The sequence below is a fragment of the Protopterus annectens genome, chromosome 1.part1 (genome assembly GCF_019279795.1).
Source record: "Protopterus annectens isolate FY-2018-M chromosome 1.part1, PAN1.0, whole genome shotgun sequence".
NCBI lineage: Eukaryota > Metazoa > Chordata > Ceratodontiformes > Protopteridae > Protopterus > Protopterus annectens.
In genome coordinates, this window is record NC_056726.1 from 991,891,067 (window position 1) to 991,917,588 (window position 26,522).

The following is a 26,522-nucleotide window of genomic DNA, read 5'->3' on the forward strand; positions in this document are numbered from 1 at the left end:
CAGAGGGGAAGGCCATTTCAAAGCAAACCATTTCTAAGTGGATAGGCCATTGCATTCATTTCTGCTATAAGCATCATGGCAAACCTACCCAACATTCAACCAGGGCTGCACTTACCACTACAGCCTTTCTCAGAGGTGTCCCTACCAGGGACATCCTAGAAGCTGCTACCTGGATTTCTGTACATACCTTCACCAAGCATTGCCACTTGCCAATTTTTTCTAAATCCAGAGCTGGATTTGCCACTGCAGTCTTGCATGGCCTTATAGTTGGTCCTAATGCTGTCTAATTACCTCCTCCCATCCTTAGCTTTGGGAATCTACCCAAATGTGATGACTGCAACAGTGAAACACGAAGAACATAGTACAGTTGTGTACACTTACCATAAATGTAGATGTTCGAGTGTATTCATTGTTGTAGTCCTGGTTACCCTCCCTCCAGCCCCCTGACTTCTATTGACTATACCTCTATTCTTGTTTACTATGCTTAAAGCTTTTTGGTGTATTTGCTTTTTTGTTGGAGGTGTAACCTTGTATATAATTGCTTCCCATTATAGGGGCACCTGACATCTGGGGCAAGAAAAACTGATGTAATGGCATCGACTGCATGCTTTATACCCCTGACTACCTGACATCATGGAAGATGAGACCGCAACCGACACAGGACCCAAGACTTTGATAATCAGGCCGACTGAGGGCTACTGCAAGCACATAACCCAAATGTGATGACTGCAACAGTGAATACACTCGAACATCTACATTTATGGTAAGTGTACACAACTGTACTTTCCCTAATGCCCTGGCTGTACTTTGCCTAGTAGTATAAATACCACCTCAGGTCTCCCCTGAAAAGAGGCTGTTATCCAATTGGGACTAACAATCAACAAAAGGATAAATAAATAGTATCTTCAGGTAATCCTGTACAGTTGTGGTGAGAGTGTGGGACATTTCCAAAAATCTTTTATATCCATCCTCGGATCTCAATGTGACTAGGGAGGCATGCTGTAAAATGTAGGTACTATGTTGTGGATGCAGCACACATGGCTGCTGCAGCATGGTTAGTACTTCTGTCTGTGGTGAGGACTTCGTCACTGACTACACGTGAAGGTGCCTCTGTCCTGGACTTGCTGGAGAGTGGCGATGACCTATGTGGTAAGATGTACTGAAGTTTTTGCATGCTTCATTGAACAGACAGCTCCTTATGGTAAATTGTAATTTTAGGACACCTGAAGAGTCAGCCTTAAACCATTGGAACAGAAAATGAAAATTCTTTCTGGAAGCAGTTGGGAGTGGAATAAACAGAGGTGCAGCAGTGTATGTTACTTGTTTGCAAATAGATTTTGAAGAGTTAATGCTGCTTGATTTAAGGGGGGGGTGGCCCTGTAAAACTTACCCCCACCACATATTCTTACTATTGGAAGGTAGATATGCTGCTAATTACATTGGCACAGAAGTGCCTCCAAATCTGTTCATATTCTGAGACTGAGAAAGATGTTCTTGAAAAGAAGCTTAGTGTTGGAAATGTGGGCAAGTCATGCTAGGTACAGAATACATTTTTTGGTCCTGCTCACGTTTAGCTGCATTCCAAGAATGAATTTGTTTACCTAATATGTTGTTGCACGTACAGCTGGCAGAAGAATTTCTGTTACGGGGTAAAATAAGGCAGTGTTAGCAAGTAAACAGTCACCCAAAGATGTAAATCTGGGACATTTCCAATTGCCAAGGATGTTATGTGGATCATGGATGAATAGAAGCTAGAGAAAGTCAAACTGATTTATTTATTAAATTACTTATTGATAGAACTAGCAGAGAAAAGAAATGTTTTCCAAAATGAGTTGTATGGGGGGGTGTGCAAATTCTTTTGAATTTTTTTTGTCCATTTGAATCATAATCTAGTCGAAGTTGACCTCTAAGCAAAGTTCTACCCAAGAAGAGTACAGGCTTTTAGGAAGGAAGGCCTCCTTTACAATGGATAAGGACAGTCTGGCTGTGGCAAAGTAAACTATGTGCAAATGGATTACTAATGGATCATCTTTTGCCATCAGGTAGTTAAGTGCCCTTTGGCTATTTCTGTGAAAGCCCACTCCACTACGACTGTGGATGGTTCCAGTGCCCATTTTAAAAACATCTGAGGACTTGTATGCCACAGCTAGCTTGTGAAATGATCACATGTGTATCGAATAATATAGATGTTCATCGTGCATACAGCTGCAGTCATTACAGATGGGTTATCCTGCCGTCAGGCGGGTCCTCAGTCGGCCGAATTCCAAAGTCTAGGTCCGGCGTCGGTTGTCGTCGCTTCTTCCCTGACGTCAGTGCGTCGGGGGTATAAAAGAGGCAGCCAACGCCATTTTCTTCAGTCTTTCTTGCCGCGTGGTGCCCGAAGCAGAAGCAGTTCGCAAGTGCCGGTCGGCCAGCTCCTGAGATTTACGAAAGTATTTCAGCCGAAGTCTACTTTAAAGCCAAGTACCCCGTTGGGGAAACTTTTCTTGCCTCAGACCGATGTCAGACAAAGTTAATAGGTTCATAGGTTAGTACTGGGCTAATTGCCCCTTGTGGGCCATTTTAAGCCTAGCCAATTACCCCACATGAGAATCAAACCCTGCACCTTGTGTTTGCCAGGTAAACACCTTAACCATTATGCCATCATCCCCGACCGAGGACCCGCCTGACGGCAGGATAACCCATCTGTAATGACTGCAGCTGTATAATAATTGCATTTCTTGTGGGAAGCAAATACCGCATAAGGATTTTCACTCCTTCTGTATACCTTGCTTAGGGCCAGACCACAACGTCTTGGCCTGCCGTTTTTGTGCTAGGTTCAACAAGCGCACTATTAAGCGCTGGGCGGAGTTCGCCCTTCATTATTTTATCAAAAAATGTAATTATATCATGTCATCGGATACACTGATGCCAGTTTTAAGCAAAAGACGCAAAGACAAGGACCGACATCCGAGGTCTGCACCGAGTACTGAGACCATGCTTAGGCCGACTACCGGTTGTCCGGTTCTCAGCGAGGCGCCTACGCAGCCCCTGACTACCGATGAAACTATTTTACCGGTGACTTCAGTACCCGAGGTTGCAGGCTCCTCGGTCTCCATTCCCACTGCAGATAGCGATGCCACCCTTGGTGGGGAAACTGAAAATTAAGTGAGGCCTGCCATTTCTGAAGGCGTCTTCAGGCCTACCACCTTCTCTATTAAATCCTTCACTACATCTAAAGCTGCCATGAAAACTAAAAAACAGGGTCCTTGGACCTCCTCTCAAGGCCCCATGCCTAAAAATCAGATGCTTAAAATGGCTGAGGATTTGATAACTCTCATCAGGGGTTCTCAACCCCCCTCTGACAAAAGACCCAGACTGGAGGAAGACTACCCTTCCTCAGACCAGGCTTCTATTACCTCAGACCATTCTGAGGACCAGGATTATGCCTATTCCCCTTTTGAAGACTCTGATGCTGAGGAGTCTATTCCCTTGGTCTCTCCCCTGAGGACTACTCTTTTGGGGAAACCCTGCATACATTGAGGGAGCACTTCCACTGGGAAGGCCAAGATTACTCAGATTCCAAGAAAAGGCTCAGGGAATTTCTACTGTTCCCCCAGCATAGGCCCCTGGCTATCCCTCCTGTTTTAGATATTTTGGATGATGTGTTCACAGAAGTCAGTCTTAATCCAGATTCTTTACCTCCAGCCCCTGTTAAACCAGACAGGTATTACCGGGTTCCTGATTCTCACCAGTTCCTTTATAAAAGCCATATTGCTGACCCAGAAACAATTTCACAGGGTCCCAAGGGAATAAAGGCCTCTACTCCTAAAAACCCTTTACCTTCAGAGAGAGATTCCAGAGCATTAGAAAGGTGGGGGAAAATGGTGTATACATCTGCCACTTTAACCATGAGGGCATTAAACTGTCAATTTCATATGTTGAAGTACCAACAGTTTTTATCTCGGCTGAAAAGCAAAATGACACAAACAGAACAACCAGATTTGAAAGAGTTGCAGGATTTGTTGCATGGAGCAGAGCAAGTGGGTAAACATACCTTGCAGAGCGGTTTTGATGCTTTAGAGGCCTCATATAGAGCTGCTGTCATGGGGTCTGTCATACGTAGGCATGCTTGGCTCAAAGAGCAAACCTTACCAGATCATGTCAAAGCAAAGTTATTAGATGCACCACTTCAAAGAGATGTATTGTTTGGTGTTAAAGCTGAGGAGGTACTAAAGAAAATGGAGGAAAAAGCGAAATCTATGCAAACAGTGAAAGATTTCTTGCAGGTGCAACCTCCACGCTTCAGCAGAAACTGGCCTTCAAAAAATTGGTCCTTTCCAGCCACGGACAGACCTCAAAGGGGCAGATACAGACGCCCAAGGGGTAGAGGACAACCTCAAGGATCTTACAGAGCTAGACAGTGGCAAGCACCAACCCCAAGAGGTGGAGAAGATAGATCACAGTCATTTAGAAAACAGACACAATGACTTCCCCCTATGCCTGCCAAACAAAGCTATAATGGCAGCACCTTTGGGCGGAAAACTGGCATTATTTTCAAAAAACTGGCACATTGTTACAAAAGACAAATGGATTCTGGACATTATAGACAAAGGCTACAGGTTCCACTTTCACACCCTTCCAAAAATTAGAGGCTTGCCAAACCTGCCACAAAATCAATGGGCAGAGGCACAAAGACAAATTTCCGCTCTCATGGATATGAAAGCAATTCAAGAGGTACCTGCAAAAGAACAAGGTCAAGGTTTTTATTCCAGACTATTTCTGGTACCAAGGAAGGACAAAGATTGGAGACCCATCTTAGACCTATCCATCCTAAACACATATCTACAGGTGCCAGAATTCAAGATGCTCACATTACAGCAGCTTCTTCCCATGCTGGGCAAGGAGTCTTAGCTGGTAACGTTGGACCTCAAGGAGGCATACCTGCATGTCCCTATCAGACAAGATTGCAGAAGATACCTCAGATTTCTTGCAGGTTCAACCCATTACCAATTCTCTGCATTGCCCTTTGGCTTATCTACTGCACCCAGAGTGTTTACGAAATGCCTGGCATCAGTAATTGCCTTCTGCAGACAACAAGGAATACAAATCTACCCACAACTGGACGACTGCCTGATCCAAGCGGACAGCAAGGACATTCTATTGCAGCATCTGGCATTTGTAATAAAACTGTTAAACTACCTGGGATACACAGTGAACAAAAAGAAATCAAAACTAATACCTTCTCAACATATAATTTTCCTGGGTGCCAGCTTAAATACAACCACCCAGATGGCCTACCTCATGCCAGACAAACAAGGGCAACTGTCTCAATACTTCAACAAAATGGCAGTTTTCATCAGACTAACTGCAAGGAAAGTCCTGCAGGCTCTGGGATACATGGCATCTTGCATCCTACTAATACCATGTGAAAAGCTGCATATGAGGAAACTACAATGGTACCTAAAAAAATCTTATGGTCTCAACACAGCCACAGCTTGGAAACAATTATACCACTCATTCCATGCCTTCAAAAGGAATTTTTGTGGTGGGCTCAAGCATGCCAAAGAAACACAGGCCTCCCTTTCTGTTTACCTCAAGCAACTCAAATCATCACAACGGATGCCTCAGACTACGCCTGGGGAGCGCACATGGCAGATCAGTGCATTCAGGGAAAATGGTCCCAAAAAGAGAAGCACCTACACATCAACCAAAAGGAGATGCTAGCCGTGCAAAATGCTCTTATGACCTTCAAAGACCTACTCCATCCAGGCCAGCTATTGGTAAGGACAGACAACACCACAGTCATGTGGTACATAAACAAACAGGGGGGAACTCATTCATACCCTCTGTGCAGGCAAGCCATGACCCTGTGGAACACAGCACTGGAATTACAAATTCAACTACAGGCACAATTCCTGCCAGGGAAGGAAAACACACTGGCAGACAACTTAAGCAGAAATACCACAGACCCACACGAATGGAAGTTGCATCCTCAAGTCTTCTCAAAGATAACTCCGGCATGGGGACAGCCAGACATAGATCTATTTGCTACCCACAGAAATTACCAGTTGGAAAAATTCTGTTCAAGGACCTTTCATCCACAGGCCTGGAAAGTGGACGCTCTCTCTTTCAATTGGACAACATTGACAGTCTATGCCTTCCCGCCTCTTCCTCTACTGACCAGAGTTCTATTAAAAGCCAGAGCAGAGAGGCCACGAATGATTCTCATTGCTCCAGACTGGCCACGACAGCACTGGTATCCTCTCCTAAAGAGCCTGACACACTCACCACCATGGATCCTACCTCTAGTTCCTCTTCTGTTGTCCCAGCACAACTACAAAACCCTTCACAGCCAGCTGAAAACCCTAAATCTAGCTGCATGGAGAATACCTTAATTTCCCAACAGACTCTCCTCTCCAAGGAGGTGCAGGATGTCATCTTGGAGGCCAGAAGACCCTCTACTAGAAAAGCCTACTCCGCCACATGGAAACGATTTTGTTCCTGGAATCAAGAAAAGGGCCAGAATCCTTGGGTAATAAATATACCTCAAATTTTACAGTACCTAGCTGAGATGTTAAACAGTGGCCTTTCCTTCTCCTCCATCAAGCTCCACGCTTCAGCCATTTCTGCACAATACAATACAGATCCTCCTTTATTCTCACATCCTCTATTAAGGCAGTTCCTCAGAGGGGCAAAAAATATAAAACCCCCACGGAAACCACCAGTCCCAGCTTGGGACCTCAACTTCATATTGGAAAAGCTGACCCTGCCTCCCTTTGAGCCGGCTTCTTCAACAGAGCTACAATACTTGTCATGGAAAACAGCCTTCCTTCTGGCTATTACCTCAGCACGCAGGGTTTCGGAGCTACAGGCCCTCATGGCTGTGCAACCATTCATCATTTTCCATCGGGACGGAATTTCCTTACGAACCAACCCTACCTTCATGCCAAAGGTAGTATCCAGTGTAGCTTTGAATCAGACTATTCATTTACGTACCTTCTATCCAAATCCACAGAACAAAGGGGAGAGACTACTACATTCCTTGGACATTCACAGACAGCTTCGTTATTACTTGGACAGAACAAAGTCATTCAGGAAATCTGAGCAACTCTTTGTGTCCTATGCTACAGGTGCTCAAGGAAAGGCTATTTCCAAACAGACCATTTCAAAATGGATAGCCCACTGCATACGCTTTTGTTTTTCATTTCATGGAAAATCTGCACCTGTAAACATCAGATCCCACTCCACCAGGGCTACAGCTACCTCTGCAGCTTTCCTCAGGGGGGTCCCTACCAAGGATATTTTGGAAGCAGCTACTTGGAGTTCAGTGCACACTTTCTCCAAGCACTACCACCTTCCACTATACTCAAAATCTAGAGCGGGCTTTGCCACAGCAGTCCTGCAGGGCATCCTAGCCCCTCCTAGTTCCACTTAATGCCTACCACCCTTACTTAGCTTTGGGATTCTACCCATCTGTAATGACTGCAGCTGTATGCACGATGAACATAGTACAGTTTTGTACCTACCATAAATGTAGATGTTCGAGTGCTCATACAGCTGCAGTCCAGGTTACCCTCCCTCCATCCCCTCTTAGGACAGAACTTATGACAAACACCTTTATCATATAACCTATTTCGGGTATTCTTTTATATTGTATTTGCTTGCAACTCCTGTTTTTTTGATTTTTCTACATTGCATGTTTGCATAATATTATGTTTTGCCTTCCTTCTGGGGGCACCTGACATCTGGGGCAAGAAAAATTGAAGAAAATGGCGTTGGCTGCCTCTTTTATACCCCCGACGCACTGACGTCAGGGAAGAAGCAATGACAACTGACACCGGACATAGACTTTGGAATTCGGCCGACCGAGGACCCGCCTGACGGCAGGATAACCCATCTGTAATGACTGCAGCTGTATGAGCACTCGAACATCTACATTTATGGTAGGTACAAAACTGTACTTTTTTTTGACTGTGGGAGTCTGATCTCCTTTGTCACTGTAGTGTTTCAGGACTTCCTGCAAGATTTTTATTTATTCATTCATTCGTTTATTGCTTGAGACTCTGCAAGAGCACCCTACTGCACAGTCTTTTATGATAGTTTACTTTATTAGATTATCTCCAAGAATCCCTGTCAGTAAACTTTTTTACCTTTGTGGGCTTTCACTCTCTCTTCCACCTGTCAGTATACATGAAGTTTCTTGTTAGTCAGGGTAAATGTCAGTTGTGTTTATTTTTTCATGCATGTTTGCTTAGCTAATGGATTAAATTGGGTAATGGCAGAGGCTTTGATGTGCTATTCTTGCCAGGTGACTGGCATCACAATTTTGTGCAAGGCAGGCACTTAGCACCCTTGAGGGTGGGAGGGAGGTGGGGATTTCAAGAACTGTGCAGACTTTGGGGATGTCTGGGAAGAATTTATAAACAGCGAAAGACTGCCGGAGACCTTATTGCAGACCACCTGGTACTGTGGGTTTGTGTATATATACTACTTATTTATCAAATATGTTTTAGAAACTTGCATCCTCCTAAATTGATATTTTCTTTTTTCATTTTGTAGGTGGCTGGAGTAGCATTTCTAGGAGCTGGCTTTTGGGCTTGGAGTGAGAAGGTAAAGTGTGACTAACCTTACTGTTCCCACTTGCACCGATTTTCCACCTGAGACAGAGTTTGGTATCCTTGTGTATAATGCTTTTGGAAATGTTTGTATTGATGGAACTGGTCACTCAGTGCTCTTTCACTGCCTGTCAGACCTTAGTATTAGTGATAATTTGATTCTTAACTGTAACAGACACTGCTATGCATTGCAAAAACTTGATGGTGTGTAACCAGAAAAAGCCGCCCACAGCAGTCTATACTAAATATCTGGTGGGGAATGGAGATTGAGAAATAATGTTTGCAATGTTAATTAGGCTTACTTATAACTGTTTAACAACTGATAGCTTAGTTCACATAACCTGCACAGTGCAAGATGCACACACCTACACAAAAAAGCACTGCTGTGGGAAATCGATGTGCACAGTTATGATTTTGTTGATTCAGGGCTCTGGGAGTATAGGAAGTGTTTAACTTTTCCTGTTTCACATTTTCTGAAATAGCGGTCACAAATTGTCCCTACACCTATAGCAGATAACCGAATCATTGTCTTGCACAAAAGTGACCGTTGGCACTGCATTTATATCACGTTATCGAAAGATGAAAATAGCGAATGCTATTTCATCGACCCCAGACATCTAAACATGAAAATATCGAACATTCAGAACAGCGAGTTTTTTCCCATGGAAAAAAATCGCTGCTCCGAAACACATATACACACAACACAAGCACATCAAACAGCAACCACACACATAAACTTAAATTCCTACATCTAACGTTACACTAAACTAAACATACACTACTATCTACCCACTTACCTTAACCCAAACCGTAACCCTAAGGTCCGTCACTATCGCACACTCACCTAACCCGTGCCCTAACCCTAACTCACTTAAACTGCCCCTAACCCTAAAGTCTGTCACTATCGCACACACGCCTAACCTGTGCCCTAACCCTAACTCACTTAACCCGCCCCTAACTGTAACGTACAAACAATCGCACACTTACCTGAACCCAACCCGTAACTTTCCACCACAGCGCTAAGAATAGCAAAGCCACAGAAACGGCCAACCGAATTCTTTCCCAAGGAAAGAATTCACTGTTCTGCAGCTTCGCTATTCTTAGCATTCACTGAATAGTGTTGAAATCAGAACATTCAAAGTTTTAATACTTCTATGTTCTGATATAGACCCATTGGCACCAGTAACCGTCACTGACAGAGATCTTTCATTTTATTTACATTTTTAATATATAGGGTATATAGGTGTAATGGTAGGATGCATTCTATGCAGGAAGTAAAGGGGTTGAAATATGGAAAGACATTCAGTCACTGAAATGTATTTTGTTGTATTTGAATGGATGTAGATCATGTATTAGGAATGAACAGTGGTAGCAGCTGCTTTTCTGTACAGTAGTTTTGCAGCCAAATGAGAAATTGTATAAAGTGGTGGAATTGGGAATATGGAACCACACTCATGGTATAGGGTTGGATTGGGAAAATGGAATCTCACTTGTGGCATGGGATGGGATTGGGAGTATGGAACCAAACTCGTGATATGGGGTGGGATTGGGGATACAAGGTGTGAACATTCGGAAGAAGCTAGAGTAGAGAAAACTGGAAAGTGAATCATTACAACTACAAGGTGGTGCTTTTAAGTGGCTTGAACCTGGTTTAGACCTTTAAAACATTCAGTTTTCCTTAAAGGAATTGCATGTTCAAGAATCTGTATTTCTTTGGCTGTCCGGCATCAGCTGAAAAGGGATTGTCTGCTGAATTGCCTCTCCTTTCTGAAGGTAGGGTCTCTGGAGCAGTCTAGACAAGCAGGATTTGGAATATCCTTTCTATTTTCTTAGAATAGACATAATGCAGTTTAAGTACAGTTTACAGTGATGTGGCAGGCTAGTTTCTCTTTTATAATTTGTTGATCATGTCCCCAGTTGCGCTCATCTAGGAGGAGTCAATTACAAAGTGTCTTCAGAACGGTTGTGGAACAGCCAAGTATTTATTCTTGTGTTGTAAATTACTGGACCATGTAAGGGAACTCATACCCTACACAGGACATGTATACCTGTCTCCATGCTTTTATCCAGAAAATGAGGCCTGTCCACCAAAAGTTGATGGCTTTGGCTCACAGATATATTGCCAGGGGCTTGCAGAAGTCTAGGATGAAATAATCTAGAGTTCTCTCTTAGAAATGGAAAATTATTTTTGGGTAGTAAGTTTTGACATGCAAGATACCCACTACAATACCATTAAAATACCAGGTCCCTTGTTGAAAATTTGGTGCATACAGTTTTATTTTGTTAAAAAAAAAAATGTTTCATTTCAGTGAAGAAAACACGAGTTTTTTTGTTTGTTATCCTTTTGTAATGCCCTAATCTCTGGTGAGCGTTTTACAGAACATAGATGACTTCTAATTTGCAAAAGTAAAGTGTTAAACTAACTATCAAAAATTGGCAACCTGTGTAGAAAATTTTTACAAATTAAACAAAACAACTGAATGAAAGGATGCCAGAAATTCTTGATCTAGTACATTATATTGAGACAAAACATTGCTGATTTGCATGTTTACCACTAAAATGTCTCCTGTGCAGAGTTTAAAAAAATAAATAAATATTTTATATATATATATATATATATATATATATATATATATATATGTATATATAAAATGCATTTTTGAATGAGGAAACTCTATATGTACACGTGGTCTTTTGGGCGAGTTTGAGTTGCAGGAGGTAAACTATTAGAACTGGGTATTAAACAGACTGAAGCTGAGAAATTCGTGTCAAACGTATTTGCTACCATGTAAGTACTTATTGGGGTGACACAGTGAGTAGTAGTGTTGTCTCATAGCCAAGAGGTTCTTCACAGAGAGGGCTTATCAGCCGAGAACCAAACTGAAGTCTGCATATCTTCCACATCCACAAATATACTGTAGGTGGACTGGTGAATCTAAATAGTCCGCATGTTTTTTGGGACCATAAAAAAGTCCTGGGAATCTATTTCCTTTTATTATGCCTAGTAAACTGTGGATGGTTGTGGCTATTTATGGGGTCACCATAAGAGTCAGATGTGACTCCTAAGCATTGCATTTGAAGGGCTTATTGATAGATGATGGGGTTATATGACATGGACTTGGATCATGTTTTTTGGTAGAAGCACTGATATTTGGTTTTATCATGGAGGTACTGTAACAGTTACAAGTGAAGCTGTTTTTGAAGTCAGTGAAGCCTCTAAATATCATAGGCAGTGAGTTTAATACTTTGGCCCTGTGACTTCAGTATGTGTTTGCCCAGGAGCTTGTTGAGGGCATCTAAGTATCACAGTAGTGCTGGCATGGAACTTAAGGTAGTACTGCAGCGAGGTGAGGGAAGGCTTGCTGGCAAAGAATGGGAGTGTTCTCAAGTTGAGTATTTTAAATAGGAGTGGTCCCAGTAGGAGAACTGAATGTGCTTTGTTGAGTAGCCAATTACCTCTTTGTAAGACAGCAGTGGTAGTCTTTTGGGTGGGGGTAAAAGTCATAAATCCGTAGATTTAATTATATATATCCTTAATGCAGCTTAATATTTTGACAAGTAGATGCAACTAATGATGGGCTATATTCCGGCAAGAAGAATTTTTTGGCAAGTGGCCAAGTATCTGTTCAGTGAAGATGAAGAATTCTAAAATTTTGGAACATTATATTGTTTGTCTGTTCAAGGTGGTTGGAGAGTGGGGTATTTTAAAGAAGGCATTTATTCTAAATCTAGGCCAGAAGGTGGAATGCCCTTTAGTCTGCGCTTAGTTCCAGAGGTCATGTTTTTTAATTGGCAGGATGCGATCAAGAAGCCAGTTTATGTGTTTATTAGGCATGCAGTCCAGGAGATGTCCGAGAAGCCTAGCCTTATTTTTCTTAACTGACCAAAGCGCTCTCTGGTTAAGTGACTTGCTCAGTCTCACAATAGGCAGGCTGATGAAATCAAACTTTGAATTACAAAAAGTAGTTCATTATTAGGTCATAGCCTTTATCCTGTGTGCTAACTGCCAGTCTGATTCTTGAACTTTTTCTAAAACCTTATTGATGGTATTGTAGGGGAAGAATCCTAGAATGGCAAATGAGCATATGCACATTAATTTGTGCTGGGTAATGTCGGAGGAAGAGGATTGCAAAAGGATAGAACTGCAGAGGCTTAATGAAGACATTTGAAGTTTTCCTAGACAAATAGATGTGAAAAGAGAGCAATGTGAAGTTCATTCTTGCCGTTCATTCTTGACTGATGGGTTCGGAGCCGATCCATCAGCTCCACTACGGCCGTATGCAAAGCTTGAGGTCTTCCAGTAGCTCGAGGCCAAGTCCCTGTCCCATGATGCACTGTGAATTACCTCAGATCTAGTTTGCCACGGCATCTGATAGTCAGCACCATCGGTGCAATCATCTAGGTCATCTGTCAGCCTGTCGGATTTGGATATGGATTGATTGGTGCTTTTACAGGCACCAGGCCTTGCTAAATTGTTGTCTGATCTGACCCAAGCGGCTTTGCAGCCGAAGACCACTACTCTGTCTTTGACTCCTCCTCCTCTGAGCCATACCAGCCCTTCGGAGTCAGAGGAAGCAGACCTGTTGCTTGTGGAGCCCAGGCCTGCTCAAGTATCCTTGGCTCTATCCACTCTGACGTTCTCGGTGCTGACCGGAGACTCTAGGAACCGACACTCTCCAGTCGGATCTGGGGAGGATAGTCAGACCAACTTGTCGGTGCTGACTCTTCCTCTCTGGGCTTCCTACCTCTGTCTCAGTGCGGGAGGGTTTGACAGTTCCCTCGGATCCGTCGGTTCCTTCCCCATCGGAGCCATGGTGCCTTCGAGGCCATGAGGAGAGATTTGTCCCCCAAGACATCCTCTACTTCAGTCCTTGCTTCCTCATCCCCTAAAGCGCCTGTGTCTGCTTCTGCTTCCATCATCCAGGCTAGGCGTAGAGACCCAGAGCCTCAGGTATCCCCACAGGATGCCATCTGCTCTTCCGAGACCTCCCCAGAGGTTCCCACTGACGAGGTTCCCAGGAAGAGATTTTGCAAGAGGAGATACTTGGACTCCCCACAGGAGTCGTTAACATCTGACACTGACTTGGATGAGTCAAAAGGGTCCCCGCGTTCATCCTCTGAGGATATCTCCTTTGAGATACTTGAGATCCTTAGGCAGAGGGGTGATTGGCATTACAAAAGCCCTACTAAGGATGTCAGTTCTCCTGAAGGCTTTTGGGTCTCAACCCTCCACCTCTTGGGTGTCTCCGCCCTTCAATGAGTTCATGCAGTTGGTCTCTCTGAGGGCGTGGGAATCACCGGAGTCCATAGAGCCTGTTCCTAGGAGGCCTAACAAGTTCATATCAGCTCCTCCAGATAAAACCTTCTTATCCAAAGGAGTCCCTGTTGATGCCATGGTGGTGGTGGCGGCCACCAAAAAGGAAGTGTCTGAGACTTCCTCGTCTATCCATCCTCCTAATAGAGAGTCTAGGATAATAGATAGATATGGGAAACGCATGTTTAGTTCAGCAACTTTTGCTGTCCGCTTACTGAACTACTTAACCCATTTCACTAGGTTGTAAAAAGATCTTAAGGAGTTGGGAGATGCTCTACAGGGTACAGTAGCTGCAGGGGCCTCTGACAAAGTTGCTGCCCAGCTTGCTACCCTAAACTGTATTGTCAACTCATCCATGCGTCTCATATCCTATGCAGCTGATGGAATATGAGTAGGGCAGCGGTTACGGGAATCGCTCATCCTTCCTAAACACCCCTTTTGATGGCTCATCCCTTTTAGGGCCTAAAGTAAAGGAAACTCTGACCAGGTGTGAACAGGAGGGAAAGACTGTCTGCCGTCTGAGTCCATTTTTCTACCCCTACCCGGCCTTATTCCAAAGGCCAAAGGGGAGGAAAAATGTGGTTCCGGAAAGCCCAAGGAGCCTTTCAGGACACACGTGGTGAACCCCCCCTCCAGGGGCAGAGGAGAGGGGGTAATAGTGGAAGAAGATGCCCTCACAGCAGAGGGGTCCGTGACATCAGGGTGACAGAGGTCACTCCTCTGGTCAACCCTACCAGCACTCCTGAAAGGAGGCCCGACTGTCCTGCTCTGGAGGCAGTCGAGTTTGCTTATCTTTGTATCCAGATGCCTGGCAAGAAATAACAAAAGACAGCTAGGTACAAAGTATTTCCAGAGGGTACTTCTTACCATTTGCCACCCCCCCATCCATAAGGAGAATCCCAGATGTTCCACCCAGTTCCCGGGAACAAGCAACTATAGAGGTCCACAAGTTGCTAGAAAAGAGTCATCCAGCCAGTCCCAGCAGACCAAATAGTATCCGGAACTTACTCAAGGTTCTTTTTGGTTCCAAAGAAAATGGGGGACTGGAGACCCATTTTTGACCTCAGCAGTCTCAACCAATATGTAAAGAAAGAGAAGATGTTCTTCGCGTTTCACTGTTGCAGTCATTGCATTTGGGTAATCTGCTGGCAGGTTGCCCTCAGTCGGCCTGAATAACTAAGTCTTGGGTCCTGCGTCGGTTGCAGTCGCCTCTTCCATGATGTCAGGTCGTCGGGGGTATAAAACATGCAGCCAACGCCATTTTCTTTAGTCTTTCTTGCTGCGTGGTGCCCGAAGCAGAAGCATTTCGCAAGTGCCGGTCGGCCGACTGCTGAAATATTCGCATTTGAGTTTAAGAACCGAAGTCTTCAATAAAGCTAAGTACCCCGTTGGGGAAACTTTTTTCTTGCTTTCTACTGATGTCAGAAAAAGTTAATAATTGTATTACTTGTGCGAAGCAAATACCTGATAAGGATTTCCATTTATACTGTATTCCTTGCCTAGGCCCTGACCACAATGTGCCTGGCTGTCGGATTTGTGCTAGATTTAACCAATGCACTATTAAGCGTCGGTATATTTTTGCATCTAAGTATTTTGGCAACAGATTTAACTACCCAGAGATGTCGTCTGATAGCAATCCGACTACCGGACTACATATAAAAATGCAAACAAAAGGACAGAGAAAGGCAGTTGAGATCCAAAACAGACGACGAAGCTTCTTCTAAGCCAGTCACCGGTTTGCCAGTACTCAGTGAGGCACTTTTGCAGCCCCTGATACCCGCTACCTTAGAGTCGCAGGCCTCTTCCGACACCCATGTGGAGTCAGGCATGCCGCAAGATACTCAAGGTATTAGACTGATGGATGTATCTCCCTCAGATGGGTCCGGAGCCGCTGAGCAGGCACCGGCTTCTGAGGGTGTATTCAGACCTCAACATTTTTACATCAAACCAGTGAAAGCTGCAAAACCAAAGGCAAAGACGCCTTCTAAAACTAAAAACATATGCCTGAACCACGTGCACAGGCCTCTATGCCTAAAAAAACAGATGATCAAAATGGCTGAAGACCTTATTACCTTGATCAGGGGTACCCATCCCCCTCCAGAAAAGAGGCCTAGGCAAGACCCTGACTATGAATCTTCAGATCAGGTTTCTATTTCTTCTGATTCCTCTTCTGATCAGGAATTATCTTTAGCTCCCTATGAGGATTCGGATGCTGAGGAGTCTATTCCATCTGCATCTCCTCCTGAGGATTATTCATTTGGAGAAACCTTGCATACTTTAAGGGAGCATTTTCACTGGGAGAGTCAAGACTTCTCAGAATCAAAAAAAAGGCTCAGGGATTTCCTCCTTCTCCCTCAGCACAAGCCTTTAACCATTCCCCCGGTGTTAAACATTGTGGATGATGTTTTTTCAGAGTCAAGCCTGACCCCTGACTCTACCTCCGGCTCCCAGTAAGCCTGACAGGTATTGCAGGGTCCCTGACTCTCATAAATTTTTATTTAGAAACCCTGCTGCTGATTCTGCAACTATTTCACAGGGTCCTAAGGGAGTTAAGGCCTCAACAGCAAAAAACCCTACCGCCTCCGACAGAAATTCCAGGGCGCTGGACAGATGGGGAAAAAAGATTTATACATCTGCAGCCTTGGCAATCAGGGCCTTAGACTGTCAATTTCATATGCTTAAGTACCAACAACATGTTATGGGATTGTTGAAACGGAAAATTATATTGATTTCAGAATGTGCAGAAAGTAAGGAATTGCAGGAATTGTTGCTTGCAGCTGAACAAGTTGGAAAGCATACTTTGCAATGTGGTTTTGATTCTTTAGAGGCCTCCTGCAGGGCCGCAGTTACTGGATCTGTGATTAGGAGGCATGTATGGTTAAAGGAACAAAATTTGCCTGATCATGTTAAAGCTAAATTACTAGATGCACCTTTACAGCATGATTCTCTGTTTGGTATTAAGGCAGAAGAGGTTTTAAAGAAAATGGAAGACGAATCTAAGACTATGCAAACTGTTAAAACATTTTTTTACAAGTGCAGCCACCTAGATTCAGTAGACACTGGCCTACAAAATATTGGTCCTTTCCTTTGTCAGACAGAGCACAAAGGGGCAAATCCAGACTCCCTAAGGGTTCCAGGTACCAAGCTCAAGACTCATACAGGTCAAAGCAGTGGGGCACATCCACCTCCAAATCTGGAGGAGATAAAGCGCAAACCTACAGAAAGCAATTCCAATGACTTCCCTCTGCCTACACCAAGCACTTATCTTTTGGCAGCACCCATAGGGGGAAAATTAGCACTTTTTGCTCAAAATTGGCAGTTAATAACCCAGGACAAGTGGGTACTGAACATCGTATCACAGGGATACATATTCCATTTCCACACTCTGCCAGTGACAAATGGTTGGCCAGACCTGCCAAAAAACAATGGGCAGAGGCACAGAAACCGGTTACGTCCCTCATGGATATGGGGGCCATTCAGATAGTACTAGAACAGGAAAAAGGACAAGGTTTTTACTCAAGACTGTTCTTGGTACCCAGAAAGGACAAGGCCTGGCGGCCAATACTGGATTTATCGATTTTGAACACATACCTGGACATTCCAAAATTCAAAATGCTCACTTTGCAACAGCTTCTGCCCATGCTGGGCAGGAATGCTTGGCTGGTGACTTTAGATTTAAAAGAGGCATACCTGCATGTCCCAGTAAGACGGTCGTGCAGAAGATACCTCAGATTCAAGGCTGGCTTAATGCATTACCAATTCTCTGCACTGCCCTTTGGCTTATCTATTGTGCCCAGGGTCTTTACAAAGTGCCTGGCACCAGTAATTGCATTTTGCAGACTAAGAAGTATTCAAATATATCCTTACTTGGACGACTTTCTCATTCAAGCAGAGAACAAGGACACTCTTGAATACGACACCTGGCGTTTGTGAAAAGGCTTCTAGCATGCCTAGGGTATACAATTAATGAAAAGAAATCACAACTGGTACCCTCTCAAAAGATAACATTCCTGGGTGCAAGCTTGCATACAACTGCCCAGATGGCTTACCTCACATCAGACAAACAAAGGCAACTGACTACTTCAAACTGATGGCAACAAAGACCCAGTCTTCTGCAAGACAAATTCTGCAGGCTCTGGGCTTTATGGCATCCTGCATTCTACTAATTCATATGCAAGACTGCATATGAGGAAACTTCAATGGTACCTAAAAAGTTTATGGAGTCGGCATTCACACAGTCTGGAAACAATGATTCCTCTCATCCCCTGTCTGCAACAGGAGTTTCTATGGTGGGAAAAGGCCCTTCACTTTACCCCCTGCCAGCCAAACCTTAACAACAGATGCATCAGATTATACCTGGGGGGGGGGGGGGGGGGGCAGGAAGATGCATTCAAGGCATATGGGCACCATATCAAATGCATCTACACATCAACCAGAAAGAGATGCTAGCCGTTCAAAATGCCCTAACAGCATTCAAGGACTTAATTCATCCAGGACAACTACTGATAGACTGACAACACCACAGTCATGTGGTATATAAACAAGCAAGGGGGGCACACACTCATACCCCCTTTGCAGATTAGCCATGGCACTGTGGGACACAGCTTTGACCTTCCAGATAAAACTTCAAGCTCAATTCCTGCCAGGAAAACAGAACACTCTGGCAGACTATTTAAGCAGAAACCTTATGGATCCTCACAAGTGCAAACTAAATCCACAAGTATTCAGCATCGCCTCTCCTCAAAATTATCAATTGAAAAGATTCTGCACAAGGACTTATCACAGACAAGCATGGAAAGTGGACACCGTATCTTTTAGATGGAAAAACCTGTCAGTTTACGCCTTTCCTCCTCTGCCTCTTCTACCCAAAGTCCTCCTAAAAGTCAGACAAGAGAAGCCAAAGATGATATTAGTTGCTCTGGACTGGCCCTGCCAATACTGGTACACAATCCTAAAGAACTTGTATCAATACCCAGCTTGGATCTTGCCTCAATAGACCACAACTGCTGTCCCAGCAAAACAATCGGATCCTGTACGATCAACTACAGACTCTGAACCTGGCAGCATGGCTAATCGGTTAATCATACCAACGACACCTCTCAGTAAAGCTGTGACGGATGTCATTTTGGAAGCCAGAAGGCCTAGTACTAGAAGATCTTATGCTGACAAATGGAAGAGATTTTGTGCTTGGAATCAAGCACAAGGAACTGATACAGCAGAACCTCATATTCCTCAGATATTACAATACTTAACTGAGTTGCTTGACAAAGGCCTATCTTTCTCATCAATCAAAATCCATGCCTCTGCCATTTCGGCTCATTACAATCCAAAGCCACCAATCTTTTCTCATCCCTTACTAAAGCAGTATCTTAGAGGAGCCAAAAACCTAAGGCCTCCTAAAAGATCACCATTACCTGCATGGGACCTCAATTATGTGTTGGAAAAGCTCACCCTACCTCCATTTGAACCAGCCACTACCGCTGATATAAAGTTCTTATCATGGAAGACAGCCCTACTACTAGCAATTACTTCAGCAAGAAGGGTTTTAGAGCTACAGGCCCTCATGGCTGTAGAGCCTTTTATCATATTTTACCCAGACAGGGTGTCTCTGAGGACAAATCCTACTTTTATGCCTAAGGTGGTTTCCATTGTGGCTCTTAACCAAACAATCCATCTGCCAACTTTTTATCCAAATCCGCAGAACAAAGGGGAGAGAATTCTGCATTCCTTGGACATACACAGACAGCTAAGATTCTACTTGACCAGGACAAAAGCTCTAAGAAAAACTGAGCAATTTCTAGTGTCATATGCTGCAGGATCAGATGGAAAGGCTATCTCAAAGCAGATAGTTTCACAGTGGATAAGCCACTGCATCCGTTTCTGCTACTCACACCATGGTAAACCTGTGCCAAGGGCCTTAGGTCTCATTCCACCAGAGCTGCAGCTACTTCAGCAGCCTTTCTCAGAGGAGTACCGACAAAGACATTCTAGAGGCTGCTACTTGGATTTCTGTTCACACCTTTACAAAGCATTACCATTTGCCTCTCTACCCTAAGTCCAGGGCAGGCTTTGCCACTGCGGTGCTGCAGGGCCTTATAGCCGCACCTAATGCTGTTTAGCTCCAGCCTCCCAACCGTAGCTTTGGGATTCTACCCAAATGTAATGACTGCAACAGTGAAACATGAATAACATAGTACAGTTGTGTACACTTACCATACATGTAGATGTTTGAGTGTATTCACGGTTACAGTCCAGGTTACCCTCCCGCCATCCCCCTGTCATTTTACAGTTTATCTTTCCTTCTCCGTCTTCATCTACAAGCAAATACACATATAGGTTGTAGAAGGTAAAGTTTATATTGATGCATGTGTGTGTGTGTGTATATATATATATATATATATATATATATATATATATATATATATATATATATATATATATATATATATATAATATTGCTACCTTATCGGGGGCAAGAAAAACTAAAGAAAATGGCGTCGGCTGCATGTTTTATATCCCTAGCGACCTGATGTCATGGAAGAGGAGACAGCAGCCAATGCAGGACCCAAGACTTTGTTATTCAGGCTGACTGAGGGCAACCTGCAAGCAGATTACCCAAATGTAATGACTGCAACAGTGAATACACTCGAACATCTACATTTATGGTAAATGTACACAACTGTACTTTCCGGATGGTCACGCTCCAGTCTATACTTCCCTTCTTAGGGAAAGACAATTGGATGTGCTCATTAGATCTCAAGGATGCGTACTACCACATAAAGATGGCCAGGCCATCCAGAGATCACCTGCGTTTCCGGCTGGGAGCCAATCATTATCAGTTTTGAGCCCTGCCCTTTGGTCTCACTACAACCACCAGAGTGTTCACCAAATGCATGGCAGTGGTCACGGCTCACCTGAGACGTCTAGGATTCCAGGTGTTTCCATACCCAGATGATTGGCTCCTTACCGCCACCACCAGGCATCAACTGATTCAGGCAAGGTAGTACACTCTGTCATTCTGCAATCATTTAGGCATTACAGTCAACTCAGAAAAGTCTGCCTTGTTGCCATTGCAGCATATCGTTTTTATCGGGGCAGAGCTAGACACCTCAACCAGCACTCTAAGGCTACCAATCGAAAGAGTCTTCTTTCTTCGGCAGCATGTCAGCACATTGGTATCGAAAGTCACAGCACCAGCTTCAGAAGTTCTGAAAGTATTGGGTTTGATGGCTGCAGCAGTTCTAGCCATACCACTAGCAAGAATGCATATGTGGATTCTTCAATGGCTGTTGTTCACTCAGTGGTCTTACCAGGAACTTCCCATGGACCACACGATATTGATTACGAGCTCTTGCAAAAAAGATCTCCAGTGGTGGTTGACATATCTTCATCTCACCATAGGATGCCCCTTTGTTCTACCCCCTCCAATAGTCACTATGACCATGGACGCTTCCCTGATAGGGTGGGAGGGGTATTTTCAGGGAAAGACTGTCCAAGGCATATGGACAGATCAGGAGTCACACTTGCATATCAATGTTCTGGAGATGAGAGCAGTTCTTTTGGTGTTGCAGTACTTCCAGGACTCTCTTCCCCTAGGAACGATTGCAATTCAGACTGACAATATGTCAGTCTGGTACCTGAACAAGCAAGGGGGATCCAGATCTTACCCCCTGTGCCGAGAAGCCCTCAGAGTTTGGCAGTGGGCTGTTTCCTCCCAGCACTTTCTGTTGGCAACGCATATCCCATTGATACCCAAAGTTCTACAGAAAGAAAAATCCCTGGGAAGGACCATCATTCTTATAGCCCCTCATTGGCCTCTGCAGATTTGGTTCTCATTCCTTCGACATCTTTTGGAGGATCCCTGGATTCTGGACCCAGTTCCAGACCTTCTGACACATCCGTCGGGAGACCTTCATCCTTCTCTGCAGTCATTGAAGCTGACAGCTTGGCTGCTCCAGTTCCCCTCATAGCCAGGCTTCATAACCTCTCCAGTGAGACGAAACAGATCCTGTTGTCTTCTCATAAGCCATCCACTAGGAAATTATATCTTAGTAAGTGGAAGAGATTTTCCATATGGGCCTCTAAGCAGAACATTAATCCTTCCCAAACCTCCTTGACATCCATGCTAGAATTCTTGACTATGATTTTGAACAAAGGTGCAGCAGCCGGAACCGTTTGGGTCCAGTTGGCTACTATATCTTTCATCTATAGATTGACGGGTTACATATGTCCCACAAGTTATCCAAGGCCTTTCTCAAGGGAACATTGGAACATTTCATATGAGACCACCTGTGAAAATGCCCTATTCTCCATGAAATCTAAATTTTATGCTGTCACGTATAATCCTTCCCCCGTTTGAACCAATATCATCTTGTGACCTCAAATATTTGTCATGGAAAACCATATTTCTGGTGGCTATTACTTCTGCCCACAGTGTGTCAGAACTTCAAGCCTTATCTATCAGCCCTCCTTATTTGATTTTTCATGCTGACAGAGTATCTCTTAGGACAAATCCCTCTTTTCTGCCCAAAGTTTGTTCAGAAACTAATATCGACCAAGTCATTGAGTTACCAGATTTCTTCCCTAATCATTCCAATAAATTGGAATATATGCTGCACAAACTTGATGTTCAGACAGCTCAGATTTTATTTGGACAGAACAAACAATATCAGGCAGTCAGACCAGCTCATTCTCTGAATCCAGAAAAGGTATCTGATTGTATCACCTTTGTCTACTCAGCTGCTAATATGCCTTTGCAACGCAAGATTAAAGCTCACTCAACCAGAGCAGTTTCTATATCCCCTGCGTTCCAAGCCAAATTGCCCCTTGATAACATTTGTGCAGTAGCCACTTGGTCAAAACCTCATATCTTTATCACTCATTACAAAGTTGATAAGGCCTCCAGGGACAAGGCTTCCTTTGGGTCTACAGTCCTGAAGAATGTACTCCCGTGAGCCACCCGAGATCGATGGTGCTAGGGACACTACCCATCAGTCAAGAATGAACGGCGAGATTGAACAACTTCACATTAAGAAGTTATGTACTTACCATAACGTTCCATGTGAGTTGTTCATCTTGCCTTCATTCTTACGTCCTTCCTTCCTTCCCCCTCTTGGCTGATAGTTGACCTGGATGTTGGTCTCATCCTGGTTGCTCAATTTCTTCCTTTCCATAGTAGGATAACTCATTTATATGGTTATATTACACACAGCAAATAAGATCTGAGGTAATTCACAGTGCATCATGGGATAGGGGCTTGGCCTTGAGCTACTGGAAGACCTCGAGCTTTGCATACGGCCGTACCGGAGCCGAACCCATCAGTCAAGAATGAAGGCGAGATGAATAACTCCCATGGAACGTTATGGTGAGTACATAACTTCTTATTTCCCTAGCTTGATAGGTAATGGTCTGTTGTAAAGTAATTCTAAGAATTCTATGCCCAGCTTTCCTTCTTTTGTCAGGAAAAGGGGCAGGAATTTGAAAGGACTGTTAGAAATTAGGTTGGAGGATCCACACATTCAGAATAGAAAGAAACCAGGCACTTATCCCTGTGGGATGTGTAAGCAATGCCATGCTATGCTGAATTTGGGGTCCTATTACCTCCCCTCGAGAAGATTCAGGTTCCACTCCAACAAACATTTTAACTGTGGATCTAAGGGGGTAGTCTACCTTGGATGCTGTGTTACCTGCCATGGTTTTTACATTGGGAAAACTGAAAGGGTGTTTAGGAGAAGAGTTTATGAACACTTCAATGACATCAGTGCAAGGAAGGAAAGTAATTCCTTCTACAAACACTCTTTGACATGTAAGGACATGGAAATAAAGTTTATGGTGTTGGAACAGGTACAACCAGATATAAGAGGGGGTAGTTGGGAGTCCAATTTAGAATACCGTGAGCTATTTTGGCAGCTCTGCTTAGATGCTACATAGACACCCAGGTCTGAACGACACTCTTAGCATTATTAGTGTTCTGAAATTGAGGCTAGCCCATTTATAATCCAATTCAGCATAACATGACATCTGTTATATTACTACACTATATATTTTTATATTTTTTTATTTTATTTTTTTATTCACTTTTGCATTCATAAGATTTTAGAATAAGACACATTGAAGGTTAAGTTACCCATTTGAAACTTAGAAAAGAAATGTTTTTATAATGCTACTAAGTAGCCCTAGATTTTAATTTGGAATCTTGATTTTACCCCCGATGTTCAAAAGGGGTTACTGCATTTATTTGTGATTACAAAAACACTGTGCAGAATTTTCTTGGTACATTGTAACATTTTGATTTAATGTTATGTTTAACATGATTATTCAGTTGCCAAGACATTTTTACAAAATGAATCATTTTTTAATGACAATAAGAATGTATTTTAGAATTTGCCTTATATGGTGATTTTCCTTTTGGGAAAGATCCACAGGAAGTCATGTGATGACTGTGGAAGTATTTAATGTGAATGAACTTCCAGTTCATGTTTTTTGCCTTGAAAAAGCTCGCAAGTGGTCGAGTGAAAGCGCTTGGAAGAGACTGTGATTTTAACTTTGCCTTGTCATATTAAAGGATCTTATTGGAGACCTAGCAGCTGATTGATTTCTTCTACTGCTTATTTTGAAAGCCTTTGTGTACCTGCTTCCGGGTCCTGTGGTGCCAAGTGGTTTGCATTCTTGGTTTGGTTTTGCTTCTAGTTTTGGTTTTTCTTGGTCGATTTCTACACATGGCAGAAGGAACGGAAGCCAGTGGCTTCACTCACACTCCGGCAGTACTGAGAGCCGATGGCGATGATGCTGACACAGCCCCAGTTTCCAGGGCTGAGTTTAAACAGGTTTTAACACTTTTGACACAATTGACTTCAATGGTTCAACAGCGGACACAGCCAACAGCCTCCCAGATACTGGGGAACCAACAACAATTCAACAACCCCCCTAGAACACTTGCTGAAGTGGTTGGGGCTGGAAATGTTACTAGGAACACAGAGAGAGGGTGTAATGACAACAGCTTGAACTCGAACTGTTCTGACCATGTAAGAACAAATAACCAGGTTTCCCCTGGGTCAAATGAACAGAGGAAGTCTTTTGACATCAAAACTTGGACAAAACAACAGTTCAATTTTAGAAAAGGTACTGTACTTCATGATAATTATAAAAATCTTGAAAATGTGTTTTTTGATTTTAAAGATAAGCTGTATTCTTATAAGAACAAACAAATGGAAGTTGATTATCTAAATGAATGCATTAATGTACAGAGAATTCCCAAGGGCTTGAGGTTTTTCAAGTTCCCTAACAATGTACAATATGGTTCTGCTTTATATGACCAACTTTGTGAAATTTTCAACAAAGCAGGATTGGACATGTTAAAATGTATGGTGAGGGACTATGAGAAAAAAATGACTGTTTTGTTAAAAGATCTAGATGAGCTCAACGTAAACATGATAAAAGATGAAACTTTTAGCTCAGTTAAGAGGGATTATGACAAGTTGTTCAGTGATGTAGACCAGCATTGTTCTAGGGTACTTAATCGAAAAATCAGAAAATTAGAGAGAGACTTAACTGAATACAAGGAAGGTAGAGCCTACCCCCTCCCTTTTACAAAAGAAAGAAACAACAATACCACTGAAAATGTTTTTCATGAAAGGGGTGAAACTAATAGGCAGGGTGAACCTATAGGGACAGTTAATGACAATCCCAGATGAAGTGAGAGAATAGCACAGAAAAAACAGGAACCCTTCTACCCAGGATTTTTATTATCCCCAAAGGAGAGGGAGGGGGCGCAGGGAACAATACAACAGCTGGAATCATCCACCAAACTAATCTTAAGGCCTATAGTGGATGAGGACAACAGCACCACTTTATTTGAAGGGAAACAAATTGAACACAGGAAAGGTAATTTTACCATTTTCAATTGCACTGATTTATTAATAACAGACAATTTTTTTAATTTACTTTCCAAGGGTTTTCATTATGTTCCCCTTAGGCTTTCCCCCATGGTTACAACCTTAATTGATTTAAAACTTTTTATGAGGCAGCTTAACTTTAACTTACTGTTTAAGGATGAACGAAATCTAGAAAGAACTCTCACAAGAAAAAGCACCTTCAACCCACCAGTTCACCCCACCATCAAAATTTTCGAGGAGCTAGTTGAGACTGACATTAGGAAACTTAAGGAGAATGATTACTGTGAAATATCTGAAATCATCACTGAGGATGAGTTGACTCTAATCAAAAATCTCAAAATGGAGGGATGTAGAGTCATGAAACCAGACAAGGGGGGAGGGGCTGTCTTGATGTACAACTGGGACTATGAGGCCGCCTTGCACACGGTGCTACAGGACACTGATCAATACGAACTTGTCTCAAGAAACGAGATCAACATAGCTCAAGCTAAAATAAATTATCTATTATATGATCATTTAATGCAGAATGTCATTAATGAGAAGTTATACAACTACTTATTAGTTAAAAGACCCAAGGTTGCCCAGATTTTTGGAATTCCTAAGACACACAAGAATTTGAACCCCCTTAAATACAGACCTATAGTGGCAGGAAGTGGAAGTGTTACAGAACCCCTAGCTAATCGACTTCTCCTTAAAACAATATGCAGAGAAAATTAA

General features: G+C 43.2%; 1 protein-coding gene across 1 annotated transcript in view; it reads left to right on the top strand.

Annotated features, from left to right (window-relative positions):
- The window catches only part of TSPAN14 (tetraspanin 14), an 826,639-nt gene that overhangs the window by 245,591 nt on the left and 554,526 nt on the right, over positions 1 to 26,522 (top strand). The window contains exon 3 of the mRNA XM_044079435.1: positions 8,542 to 8,592. Coding sequence (XP_043935370.1) covers positions 8,542 to 8,592 — 51 coding nt within the window. The remainder of the gene's footprint in view (positions 1 to 8,541; positions 8,593 to 26,522) is intronic.